Source organism: Prenolepis imparis, unplaced genomic scaffold (assembly GCF_030444845.1).
Source record: "Prenolepis imparis isolate NDT839.2.m4 unplaced genomic scaffold, iyPreImpa1.0 SCAF_1, whole genome shotgun sequence".
Taxonomy (NCBI): Eukaryota; Metazoa; Arthropoda; class Insecta; order Hymenoptera; family Formicidae; genus Prenolepis; species Prenolepis imparis.
The window spans coordinates 28,167,735-28,181,557 of record NW_028141159.1 but is presented as its reverse complement, the minus strand read 5'-3'; the positions used below and the strand labels follow the sequence as shown (position 1 = coordinate 28,181,557).

General features: G+C 54.2%; 1 protein-coding gene across 1 annotated transcript; it reads left to right on the top strand.

Moving 5' to 3' along the window:
- Nucleotides 1–622: 622 nt before the first annotated feature.
- On the top strand, nt 623–1,090 carry LOC145939335 (uncharacterized). The gene has a single exon (XM_083043584.1). It carries the CDS (start codon nt 623–625, stop codon nt 1,088–1,090), a length of 468 nt encoding a protein of 155 aa, XP_082899710.1.
- Nucleotides 1,091–13,823: the final 12,733 nt, after the last annotated feature.

Genomic DNA, 13,823 nt, shown 5'->3' with positions numbered 1-13,823 from the left:
GTAGCGGTTTAGGCGCAGTTAAAGTGGCCGCGGTGGGCAAGATAAAGGTGGGTTGGATTGTGGCCAGGGTGGAGATATTGAAGACGCGCCCCTTGCAGTGTTTCCGCTGCTTGGAAAGGGGGCACGTCAAGGAGCAGTGCAGCAGCCCTATAGATCGTAGTGGCTGCTGCTATAACTGCGGCTCCCCTGGCCACAAGGCCACAGAGTGCCGCAACGCGACGCGTTGCGTCCTCTGTACAGAGGCCGGACTACCGGCGAACCATCGAGCCGGTGGCGACAGCTGCAAGGTGAAGAAGGGAGGAAAAACTGCAACAAAAAAGGGCAGTAGCCAAACGCAGAAGAAAGGTGGAGCCAAGGGGGCTCCGGGGATGGCGTAGCCTCCCCCGGGCCCTCCCAAGCCCCACAAAAAGAGAAGAAGGGAGGAGCTGGAGGAGGCTCCGGGGATAGCTTAGCCTCCCCCGGGCCTTCCCAGGAACAAATAATGGAGGCGCCCAAACCCCAGCGAGTCCGCAAGGGAAAGGGCGCCCCCAAGAAACAGGTTAAGGAGGCGGGAGCAGCCGCTCCTGCATCTCAGAATGAGTTAGTGGAGGTGGTTATGGAGGAGGCCTAAACTGCGCATATTATGACGCGCATAGGCCTCCTCCAAACTAATTTGAACCACTGCGCCAGAGCCCAGGATCTTTTTCTACATACCCTGGCGCAGTGGAGATGCGGTATAGGGATCGCGGCCGAGCCGTATCGCGTACCACCGGACAACCCGTGCTGGGCAAGTTGCGATGCGGGCTCGGTCGCGATCACCTGGAGACAGGAGATCGGTTCCCCTCCGTGCACTAACATCGGAAGGGGACGAGAATTCGTAGCCGTCGAGTGGGGCCGTCTGTGGGTGATTGGGTGTTATATCCCCCCCAGTATAGACCTCGCCACGTTCGGGGATATCCTCGACGAGATATCTCTCGTCGTCCAGAGGAGACTCCCCGAACCAATTGTGGTTGCCGGGGATTTTAATGCCAAGTCTAGGCATTGGGTTTCCCGGCGTACGGATCGAAAAGGCGGGGTCTTAGTAGAATGGGCAGCGGTTCTCGGCCTCTAAATAGTAAATCAGGGGTCGAGAAGCACCCTCGTCCGGCCGCAGGGGGAGTCTATCATTGACTTGACATGGGCATCTCCCGCTGCGGCGGACAGGATTAGGGACTGGCGGGTGATGAACGAAGAGACCCTCTCTGACCATTTATATATTCGGATGAGGGTCGACATCACCCGCCGGGGGGTGCTGAACCGCGCCCAAGGGGGGGACCTACCCAAACGGTGGGCCCTTGCTAAATTGGATCCGGACAAGCTGGTGGCAGCCATGCTCTCGGCCACCTGGTCTGGTGCAATAGAACCACAAGAAATAAAAGACCAGGTGGCATGGCTCGGGGAGACCATGGAGAACGCGTGCAACGTCTCCATGCCCCGAGCCAAACCGAGGCCTCAAAGGGCGGCGTATTGGTGGACGGAGGAGATCGCGGATTTAAGACGCGTCTCCGTCCAGGCCAAACGCCGCTATAGGAGGTTGAGAGGAAGAGGCCTGGGCAACGATGACGAGGGCATGGTAGGGGCGCTGGAGCGTTACAGAGAAGCCCGTAACGCTCTGAGCGCCGCCATCAGAGCGTCGAAGGCGAGGTCCTGGGACGAGCAACTCCAGGGTCTCAATGCCGACCCTTGGGGGCGTCCATATAAGGCAGTCATGAGAAAGCTGCGGAGATGGACGCTCCCCGTGACGGAGGCATTGGACGCCGAAGTGCTGGAAAACATCTTACAAGTAACACTACCCAACTGATACTCACCGATTTGAATGAAACTTAACATACTTATTAAACATCGAAAAATATTAAATACGTATTTTTTTGTTTCGGCTAAACACGCTTTTTAGGGGTAGAAAGCACCCCTCAACCCCTGGAAGTGGAAACAGTTATGGCTAATTATTTCTGAAACGATACATTTTCTGAAAAAAGTGCTTAGGACCAAAGTTGTAGAGTTCAAAGTGATGCACTTGATGGCGACCTTGAAGTCGACCTTGAGGTCGATTTTCAAAGTCATTTGAAAATCATTTCATGTTTTTCAAAGGGAGTAGTTTACTTCTCATCCCGAGAATCGATAGAGCGTAAAATTTTACATTCAGAACGTTGGTGATTTGTAAATAAAACAAGCCTCTGCAATTTAAAATTGTTCATTGATCCAACCAATTAAGGCAAGTTCAGTCAATAATTCGATCAATAAAGGAATTAAAAGTTAATTATTCATTCAAATAAGGCAAGATGTGATCGAGATCCAGCCAGTGAAGGCAAGATGTGAGCGAAATCCAGCCAGTAAAGGCAAGATATGGTCGAGATCCAGCCAGTGAAGGCAAGATGTGAGCGAAATCCAGCCAGTAAAGGCAAGATGTAAGCGAAATCCAGCCAGTAAAGGCAAGATATGGTCGAGATCCAGCCAGTGAAGGCAAGATTTCATAATTTCTTTTCATAGTCTATGAGTATAAATTCCATGATAATTGGCATTATTCTTTATATTCATGGCAATAATAAGGAATAGCTTTATCTTCTATCGCAAAAAATGCTCTATACACAGAGAGTTAGTATACCACGCACATTTTATTACTGCAATGTTATTGCAGATTTTGCAGACTGTACCGAAATTCTTTAAACAGTAATCAACAGGCGTTTCAGATCTATCTGGTTTTTCTTCAATATATCCACTTTTCCACCAGGCATATTTAATCATGTTTTGGAATCGGGGTGATGAGAATTGATTGTGGATTAATGATTGAATTTTGAGAATGTTATTCCTCAAATGTAGGTTAATATCATAGTTGTATAAGAGAATTAAGTCCGAAAATTGTTTCAGGAAGTTTTTCCACGGTCTGAATACGTAGACATCCAATGATTGAGTGAAGCCAGTTGTTCCCGCAGGAATTGTAAGGATTTTTACTTCTTTATTACCCTTGTCTATATTTTCAAATTTCTTTTCTGTTTGTCCTGACCAAGAGTCCAAACACAAAATAGACTTCTTGCCAGCATTAGGCAAGAAGACATCTTCAAACCATTTAATAACAATGTCGGATGTCAATTTTCCAGATTTTGTGGCAAAAACGAGGATATTATCTGCTTTGTACATTGACTTCTGTATTATCGGTCCGAAACGGCCACTTGTTTCTTGCAGAACTATTAATAAGGGGGATTTCAAGATACCATCGGCAGATATTAAAAGTTGTATTGTGTAACTGTGAGTCAAGGAATTCAAAGATTGAGCAAGACACTCCACTTTCAAAGAACCCTTTGAGGCTAATGTACGACCAGCATGTGTTTCCAAATTGAACCCTGATTGATCTGAATTGTAAACGTTTGCTGTTCCTAGCAAGCCTATCTCTAGTTTAACTTGACTCACATAATTGGAAGATTGTTCCAATAGTTCTGCTTTATTTAAAATATGCGCTTGTGTCACGAATTTATTTATTTTTCTTGAAACAATACCATATTGTATTTTAAAGTTGTGTATCCATTTTGATGAAGCCGTAAATAATTGCGAAGGCAAATGAACTACCTCTCTTGCTTTCAAGAATCATCTCTTTAGATCTAAATCGTGAATGGGTAGATTTCGATCAGATGCACTGTTAAATTGTTCTAGAACGTATTGAGAGATATATAACAATTTATCAATCCTTGACCCACCCTCAGCAACTTGTGCTTCCCATCGGTACAATTGTGTTACATTTATAACTTTCTTAAATCGGTTTTTAACTGATTCTATATTCCTTCTTTTCTTTTGTCCAGATCGCCAAAATTCAATTACTCTCTTCTTATAATCAATGTCTACAATTTCTCTGAATTTTGTATCGTCTTGCATAACTTCCGAAACATCTTCTGGATTGTCTTCAACTAAAACAGCATCAGGAATCACACTAGCATCAGTACAGTTCAAAGTATCATAAGTCTCTTTAAATATATCAAAATTGATAGCGTCTTTTATCAAATCTGCAAGTTGAGAAGCGAATGATCTTTCTTCATCTGTTATTCTAGATTCTATATTGTACACTGGGTCCTCGAAAGTGAGACATAATAACTTTAAAATATTTTTTGGGTTTAATGACATTATGAAATTTTACAGATTAACAATGCTTTAATAATATTATAACAGAGATTCAAAGTAAATTCATAGAAAGCAGAGTTTATGATTGTAAGCCTAAATGAAATTAACACAAAAAATAGTCGTGGGAACAAATGATGGAAAAGTACTTGCAGTAAATACTTTCCGAAAGAATTTTGAAACCATTCACGAGAAACAGCAGTCGTAGGAACAATTGACGTAAAACTATAAACAATGAACACTCGCCCAAGTACAGATGTGAAAATGATAATTGAAGGTATATTCGAACGAAATTCACGAGCAAGATAGCTCATAGCAAATAAGTGATCAAGAAGTAATTTTGGAAAATGCTTGCTCAACGACAGTCGGGAAAATAATAATTGATCATATGTCCGAAAGAAATCCTAATACAAAATAAAGAGTAAAAGATATTGTGGATAACTCCAGAGTAGCAATAAAAATTTTAAAAAATTTGAAAATTTCTAATATAGCATGAAGGTAATGTTTAACTTATAATTAGAGTGACATTTTATGTTTTCTTATCTTTACTTCTATTCTGAAGTTACTTACAAAACTTTTTTCTCCTTCTTATTTTTTCTATAAATTTGCGCCTATTTTCCCATTACGTCAGGTTTTTTTTCTTTTTTTAGGAAAATAACGCAACAAATCAATTCTGAAGACAGATTTAAAGTCAACGCATAAAATTACTGATTATAGATACAGGATGTGGTCAATGTCCGGCAACGGCTAATTATTTCCAAATTTAATTGACCTTGAAAATCGACCTCAAGGTCGACTTCAAGGTCGCCATCAAGTGCATCACTTTGAACTCTACAACTTTGGTCCTAAGCACTTTTTTCAGAAAATGTATCGTTTCAGAAATAATTAGCCATAACTGTTTCCACCACCAGGGGTTGAGGGGTGCTTTCTACCCCTAAAAAGCGTGTTTAGCCGAAACAAAAAAACACGTATTTAATATTTTTCGGTGTTTAATAAGTATGTTAAGTTTCATTCAAATCGGTGAGTATCAGTTGGGTAGTGTTACTTGTTAGAGACCCTCTTCGCACAATGCGACAGGGTTCCCGAGCTATACGTCAGGGAGCCCGTCGCGTGGGAAGAGGAGTACGAGGTGTCCAATGCTGAGTTGGCCGGGGTTGCCAAAAGGCTTAGGACCCGGGGAAACAAAGCCCCGGGGCCTGACGGCATCCCCGGAAGGGTCTGGCTATACGCCTTGAAGCACTTGTCTGGACCAATACGACGGCTGCTAACCGACTGTCTCAAGTCGGGTGAGTTCCCCCCAGTCTGGGGTAAGGCCAATCTGGTACTTATCCCAAAAGGGGGCAGAACGGACAGAGCGCCTTCCGCATACAGGCCCATTTGCCTGCTCGACGAGGTCGGCAAAATTTTCGAAAGGATCATAGCCGACCGAGTTGTCAGGCAGATGAGGGAAGTGGGGCCTGACCTCCACGAGGACCAGTTCGGATTCCGCGAACACAAATCAACGACGGACGCGATCCTACGCGTTCGTCAGTTCGCGGAATCCGAGGCTGAAGAAGGCAGGGTAGTTGTCGGCGTTGCACTAGACATTACAAACGCCTTCAACACCCTGCCCTGGGGAAAGGTGAGGGGCGCCTTAATAGACCATGGCGTCCCACAATATCTCGTGGAGGTCATTAAGGCCTACTTCCGGGACCGGAGCTTGGAGTACCGGAACAAAGCCGGTACCAAGTGCGGAAGGCAAGTGTCGTGTGGTGTCCCACAGGGGTCAGTTTTGGGCCCGCTGTTGTGGGACATCACCTATGACACAGTGCTTCGTTCTGCCCTTCCCCCGGCTGTCGAGTCGTCTGCTATGCGGACGACACGATAGTCCTGGCAGGAGGGAATGACTGAGGGGAATCAAGAGGGAAGCCGAATCTCGCGGTGGCCTGCGTGGTGCGTGCAATTAGGGAACTGGGCCTTAAGGTGGCTCCCCATAAAACGGAGGCCATCTTTTTCCATGATGGCTCCCAGGGGAAGCAACCAAAGGCTCATGTCATCGTGGACGGCATCCCCGTTCAACTGGGGCCAAGTATCAAATACTTGGGGCTCTGGCTGGACGGCAAATGGCACTTCGACGCGCACTTCGGTCGTCTGGAAGAAAGGGCCAGTGGGGTAGCGGCGGCACTTAGCCGCCTGCTGCCCAATCTTGGCGGGCCGGACGACCGGGTGCGCAGGTTGTATGCGGCAATTGTCAACTCTGTGACCCTTTACGGGTCACCGATATGGGCGGGCGAGGCGGTGGCCAGGAGACGGATCCGGGATATACTTCGCCGGATCCAGAGGAGAATGGCCAACCGCGTCGTCCGCGGTTACAGGACGGTGTCGTATGCAGCGGCCTCGACCCTCGCTGGAGTACCTCCCATGGAGCTCCAGGCATACGCCTACAAGAGGGCGTATGAAAAAATAAGAGAGCTCCGTGGGATGGGGTTCAAAATAACTAAGAGGGCCCGAGGCATAGTCGGAGCGCAAACCCGACGACAAATGCTAGAGGAATGGGGAGATTGGCTGGAGAACATCCCCCCATCCAACTCGGGAGAGAGAGTCGTCGGGGCCGTGAGGCCTATAATGAAAGAGTGGGTGGATAGGCCTCACGGACGGATGTCGTACCACCTTACACAGATATTCGCCGGACATGGTTGTTTCGGCGAGTATCTGTGTAAGATAGGGAAAGAGCGCACCACGCAGTGCTATCATTGTGACGGGGACAGGGACACGGCGCAGCACACGCTGGAATTCTGTCCGGCGTGGGCAGAGGAGCGCCGTGTTCTCGTCCAAATTATCGGGGAGGATCTGGCGCTCCCGACCATCGCTGCTAAGATGGTCGGGAGCGAGGAAGCGTGGGAGGCGGTCTCCTCCTTCTGCTTCAAAGTTATGACGCAGAAGGAGGAGGCCGAAAGAGAGCGGGAGAGGCGGGGAAGAAGGGGGAGACTCCCTCTCGCCCCTGAATCCCGGGAGGAGAGGGACGACCCCTCCTGCCTGCCTGGGCGAAGAAATCGCCGCGGTGGTGGCCAGGGGCGGGTCGGGCCCGGGGGGTCAGTGGCCGGGAGGGCACGAGGGAGAGAAGGTGCCCGTGGTAGTTGGGGAGGTGGCGGGGGCGGCCCGCCGAGGCGGGGACGCGGAGGCGGAGCCCCCCGTCGCAGGAGAAGAAGACGCCCCCCGGAGGGGGCGGAGTAGAAGACGGGAGGTTGGGCGAGGGGCGCGGTGCCCCCCTCGCCCGGTTGTGGAGGAGGAGGCACGTTAGCGTGGAGCAGTCCAAGGAGGAGGGCGGGGGCGGGTGCCGCCCGGCTGGCGGCCGCACGGCGTAAGCCCTGCGGTCGGGAGTCGGGCGGCGTCTGCCCCCGCCCATGCAGAGTTCCTCCCCCAGGGGAGGGTCTCGGCGCTGCCCCCGGGTCGATGGTCGAATCCCGATAGGGATGGAACCGCGGTCCGGGGGCAGGGGGGACCACACCGGGGCTCACTAGAAGCCCCATTGCACGTGGTCCTCCCCAGGTAGGAACGCGGCAGACGGGGGCCCTCTCACCGGTGCCTTAGAGCGCCGGTGAGAGGGCACCACTGCCTGCGGACGGGTTTTCCCCCCCTTCTGGGGGGAATTCCCAGAAGTAGGGCTCCCGGTGCGCTGGCCGAATCTCTTTTCCCTCTTGGGAGAGAGTTGGCCTCGTTCCGGGGGCGGGGGGTGGCGGTTCGAACGGGAAAACTCGAGCCGTGACCCCGCCCCCCAAACTTTTTGGGAGGGCGCGGCGTGGAGGTTGTGCCCCTCTGCGTCGCAACCGGGTAGGATCCGCACGATGACGGGGGAGAGTATCTTCCTCTCGGGGAAGATGCTCTCCCGGGACAGGTAGGGCCAGATGATGGCGGGAAGTGATGCAATTGCTGGTTCCCCGCCATCACCGTAAGCGCCAGCGCAGGCACATGCTGTGGTTTTACTGCGGTAGGTCTTGGGCCCCCTGACCGATCCACCAGTGGACCGGCCAAAAGGAACAAGGAGTCCCACATAACCCTCGTCCTCTACCCGGAGGGCGAAGGTACCATGATGGTTTCCACAGCGTAAAAAAAAAATGGTACTCCATCGCGTCCATGACCTTTCTCCAGGGGAGGGTGTTGAATGCGTTGACTATATCCAACGATACAGTCACCAACACCCCCCCTCTTCAGTCACGGACTCCACGAAGGACCTGACTTTTAGAATAGCATCCGTTGTCGAGCGTCCCTCGCGGAATCCGAACTGATCTTCGCGGAGGTCGGGCCCCACCTCCCTAAGATGCCGGACAAGGCGGTCGGTTACTATCCTCTAATAGTTTCCCCGCCTCGTCCAGCAAACATATGGGCCTGTATGCCGAGGGAGTTCCCGCAGGCCCCCCTTTGGGATGAGGACCAGGTTGGCCCTCTCCCAGACTGGGGGAAAATGTCCTTCCTTAAGGCATCTCGTAAAGAGAACCCGGATAGATGGTCCAGAGCTATAACCCAGACCCTGCCGGGAACACCGTCCGGGCCGGGGGCTTTGTTACCCCTTGCCCTTAGCCTCTTGGTGATCACGGCAATCTCGTCCCCTGTCACCTCAAGGTCCTCGTTCCACCCGATGGGCCCCCTTGAATATTGAAATTCTTCAGGAGCCCTCGGGAATAGCGTCGAAACTATATCTTCGAGGACCTGAGGATCCAGGGACTCCGTCACTGAGGGCGCCCAATGTCTTAGCTTCTTCATCACAAGCATATATGGGCGCCCCCAAGGGTCTGAGTTTAGGGAGAGCAACTGCTCCTCCCATGCTCCGGACTTGGCCCGCCGTATCGCCGAGCTGAGCTCGTACTTGGCGTGCCTGTACAGCTCAAATGCCTCGGCGATTCTCTCGGCGTTGCCGCGCCTCCTGCTCCTAGTAAAGCAGCGTCTGGTTTGGACCGCTCTGCGGCGCAACTCCGCAATTTCTGCGGTCCACCAGTACGCTGCGTTGCGCGGTACGGACTTGACTCGGGGCATCGCGATATTGCACGCATCCTCCATGATTTCCCCGAGCCAGTCCACTTGGCCATCCGTATCTTCTGGCACCTCTGTGCCAGGCCAGGTCGCCGAGAGAATGGCGGCCCTTAGTCTATCCGGGTCCAGTTTTTTCAGGGCCCACCGGTTCTTTGGTCGCGGCTCTGTCCCCCCTTGGGGGCGGCCAAGCACCCTCTGGCGGGTGACGTCCACCTTCATCCTTATGTAAAGGTGGTCGGACAGGGTTTTCTCATCCTCCACCCGCCATTCGCTTATTTTGTTGGCCGCAGTTGGGGAAGCCCACGTCAGATCTATGATGGACTTCCCCTGCGGCCTAACGAGGGTGCTTCTCGTGCCTGTGTTTATCAGACACAGGCCGAGCGCCGCCGCCCAGTCCTCCAGGACTCTGCCCCTTCTGTCGATGCGGCGAGAGCCCCAACGCGCAGACTTTGCGTTGAAGTCTCCCGCCACTATTATTGGACAGGGCAGCCTGCCTCTCACAAAGGCAGCTACTTCGTCCAGCGACTGTTCGTATTGGGCAGAGTCCATATTCGGGGACAGATAACACGCTACCACCATGATGGGCCCCCAGTCTACCGCTACGTAGACTGCTCCTTCTCCCAATTTATTGCAGGGAGGAAGCTGAACCGTTCACCTCCCTCCATGTGATCGCAACCGAGCTGTTACCGTTGACCGCCCAGCACGGGTGGCTGTCCGGCACTCGGTAAGGCTCGGATGCGATCCCGATACCACATCCCCACTCCAGGAGGGTTTGCATGAATAAATCCTGCGCCCCCCTGCAGTGGTTCAGATTGGTTTGGAGGAGGCTGTTGTTCATGATTACATTTACTCAGCCTCCTCCATGACCACTTCTCTCAGTGGCTCCGGCTGTGCCGGAGCCGCTTTTACTGCTGCTGCTGCTACTGCCGCATCTGCTCCTTTTGATGGAGCCCCCCTTGATCTCAGCTTTCGCTGGGGCTTGGGGAGGCTCCTTATCCTCCTCTACCTCCATTTGTTCCGGGGGGGACTTGTCCCCTCCAGATCCCGTTTTTTTTACGGCGGCGCAACTTTAGCACCGCCGTTTGTGTTGGGGCCAGCACTGCCACCCTTAGATTTCTTCTTTGGGTGGCAGCTGTCCCCACCTACACGGTGGTTCGCCGGCAGACCCTGTTCTGCACAGTGGGGGCACCTAGTCTGAGCGGTGCACCCACTGGCCTTATGGCCCGGTGCACCGCAGTTGTAGCAGGCCCCCTCCGGTCTATAGTGCTTGTGCAGGCCGCCTGCACGTGTCCACGCTGTAAGCAGCGATGACATTGCAGGGGCCTTGCTTTCAGGGTGTCTACCGGCGCGACCACCCATCCTACCTGTACTTTGCCAATGGCGGCCACTTTGTTGGCCGCCACCAGCGGGCACTGAACCCACAGGGTCCCCATAGATTTGGGGGAGGAATTTAATTTCCCCCGCCTTGACCTCGGAGGTTTGGCACCCTCCGAGTTTGGCAATCTCTGCCACCACTTCCTCTGTGGTGGCAGATTCGTCTAGGCCGCGGACCCTGAGTTCGCCCCTCTTGGCAGGGCGCGCGACCTTTACCCCCTCTCTATCCTTCAGCACCTCACGCAATTTTTCGGCGAATAGGTCCGCCTTTGCGGCCTTATCCTGCCCTGGTATTTCGTATACCAGGGCACCAGTGACCGCCCGGCGGACCTTGACGCTGTCGATCTTAAGCTCCTTCAGGTCTATAGCCTGACGAGCATAGCTGACGGTATCTGAGTATTGCCCCTCTGGGCACGTAATCGTCACCGCCGCCGTCCTAGGGGTCGCCCTCTTTCTTCCAGTGCCGGCCTTCTGGACTGCCTTCCCCTTCACACTCTGGTTCAGAGGGGGGAGGCTTGGGTCCTGCCGGTCACTTTGGGAGAATTGGCGGGCTGGCTGTTGTTCGCCCGCTGTCCCCTCTTCTCCTTCCTGCCGACTACCTTCGTCCAGGCGTCCTGCCCTTGCGAAGGCGGCTGAAGAATAGGAGGGGCTTGTTTAGACGACGCCCCTAGTTGCTGTGATTTGCGGGTCACTGCATCTCCTTTCCTGGCGGTGTTGGCGGTTGTTGCTGTCGCTGCCGCTGCCTGGCGTTCCTTTGGTTGGGCCGGCTTTCCCTTCCCTTTTTTCAGAACCTCACCCTTGGTTGGCCGCACTGGGCCCACGGCCTTATTTGCGGTGGGCTGCGGTCCTCCTTGTGGTGGAGGTTTTTTCTTCTTTCCCCCCTCTGGTGGCCGTACAGGGACCACGGCTTTGGTCGTGGCGTACTGCGGGCCGCTTGGGGGGGAGGCCTTTCCCTCTTGAGGGAGAAGTTGATCTATGGAGCCAGTTCATCCCTTCCCAGTCTACTCCTTCGATCCAGAAGTCTTTCTATTTTGAAGGAGAGCGCGTCGTGTGCTCGGCGGCTCTCCTCTGTGTTGACCCCCGGCGGGTATATCTTTCCCAGCTCGCGCGAGACTCCCTTGATAGGGGGTCTTTGCGCTGGGGCCTGAGTGTGGGTGTTATCCCTCTCCTCCTCCACCTCCATCTCCATGTCCTGTACGTCAGGCATGAGGTTGAAATAAGGTTTTACCCTTATTTCAACTTCCCTCGCAACCGGTCTCGCTTCCTCTACGATCTGAGGCTGCGCCTTCTCTGCGGGCTGAGGTTGCGCTTTCTTAACGCCTCCTGCCCTTCTCCCCTTCATCTCTAGTATCCCTTTCTCTCTATTATGAAGGCGGAGGTTTTCGACCTTAGTTCCCTGATTTGTTTCCTAAGGGTCTCTACCTCATTCTCCCCTTCTGCCATTATACCCTCCGCCTCTGTGCTCGGGGCACGCACGGACAGGGTATGCAGTGCCGCCTGCAATGTGCATGCGGCCTCCCCAATTTCCTTGCGCACGGTCCCCTCCATGTTGCGGAATCTCACCGCTATTTGTTTAAGGACCGTGGCGCAGTCCATAGATTGGGATGATATGTCCAATACCGGGGCATCCCTCATCTCCTCCAGTGCAGCGACCTTAAGCTCCAGTCGCTTCCACGTCTGACTGTCAGTGGGCGGAGCAGTGGGATCAAACATGCCCCGCTCCTCCTCCAGCTCCCTCTTTTGGTCCTCCTCGGCTTTTCGCGCCTTAAGGCGTTCATAATCTCCGGTGGTGTTCGACCCTCCTTGTTTTCGCTTCTTTGGAAGCGACTCCTCCATTGTCTCAGGCATGTAGTCCTCTAAGGTGGCCACATGCCTGAGCGGCGCCAGGTCCTTTTCTTGCAGGCCCGAAGGGCCTGGTCTCGCCTCTGCGTCCACCCGCCTTAGACATACGGAGACCTCTCTAATCTCCGTAACGCGAGGCATTGTGGGCAGAGGGCCTGGTTTGGTCCTCTGCACCACCCCTCCACCCTCCATCTTCGTAGTGTTTCTTGTTGCGACAGACTTCATCATAGTTCATCCCACTGTCCCGCTGCGGCTCCGTCCCCCAGGGTATACCCCCACCGGCCAAGTGGTGCCCCGAAACGTGACCGGCCACACCCCATGGCCGGGCCCCAAGTTCCCCCGGGGAGGGGACATACGCCATAGGCCGGGGGATACCACACCCCGGCCAGGCCCCGAGCCCCTTACTCACCCGTGTGAATTTTGACACTCACACGGGCTTTCAGGGGTCCCCCGCCTCCGACAACGGGGGTGCCGCAGCGAGTGGCGCCACCCGGGGGGCCCCACGGACGCTTCGGCCAGGGTCCTACCCTACACGCCGTGGCAACCAGCTGTCCCCGCGCCGGTAATTACGTCTGGCGGAAGGGACACCTCTCCTGGCCAGCCGGTTCGGAAGGGGAAACGGTCCCGACCGGCCAGGAGTACATACTCTCGCCGCTGAGCCCCGCCTCGGAAACGTCCGAGCGGCCCCAGCGGCAGACACGCGTGGCACCCTCCGGGCAATGCCCCTTGGGTGACCCCTCCGGGCAAAGCCCCTCGGGTAACCACGCGTGGCCTTCTCCGCCGTCCCGGCCCGAGCTCGGAATACGTCCGAGTGGCCCGGGAACGGCCAACCCTGGAGAGCCGGGACGGGGACCCAGGCTACCCAGCCTGGGACCTTCGACCAGCACCCCGGGGCTCTTCTCTCGTCGCCGGGCCCCGCCTCGGAAACGTCCGAGCGGCCCCAACGACAGACCCGCGTGGCACCCTCCGGGCAATGCCCCTCGGGTAATCCCTCCGGGCAAAGGCCCTCGGGTAACCACGCAGGCCTCCTCCGCCGCCCCCGCCGCACAGAAATCCCACCACGAGACCCGTGGGAGGGAACACCCCCGGGAATAAACCCCGAAAATACCCCCACCTCCCGGAGACACAGGACAGAACCCCAGCGGCCGAGGCCGCAGACTGCATGGCGGGAGGACAAGCGTCAAAGCGCCGTGCAATGTCCTCTCCTAACGGTGTCATGCCACCGGGCGTTTGAATTCCGGGTCGCCATCCCTTACCACTTACGAGCCAGACTCTGACGAGTCAGGGCTCTAACGGGGAAGTGGGCACCGTCCCCCAGGACTGGGAGAAGACTCTCCCAGTCCAGAAGGAGTCCCCCGAAAACAGGGGGGACAGATGTACCTCATAACACGAGGTACGGGTCACTCTTGGCACCCTTCGCAAGGCTATCCCCTTGCGAAGGGTGAGCCCCCCCACCACGTCAAGGTGGTGACCCACGG

Coding starts and splice junctions, on each gene's coding strand:
- LOC145939335 (XM_083043584.1), top strand. CDS start 623: ATGACGCGCATAGGCCTCCTCCAAACTAATTTGAACCACTGCGCCAGA.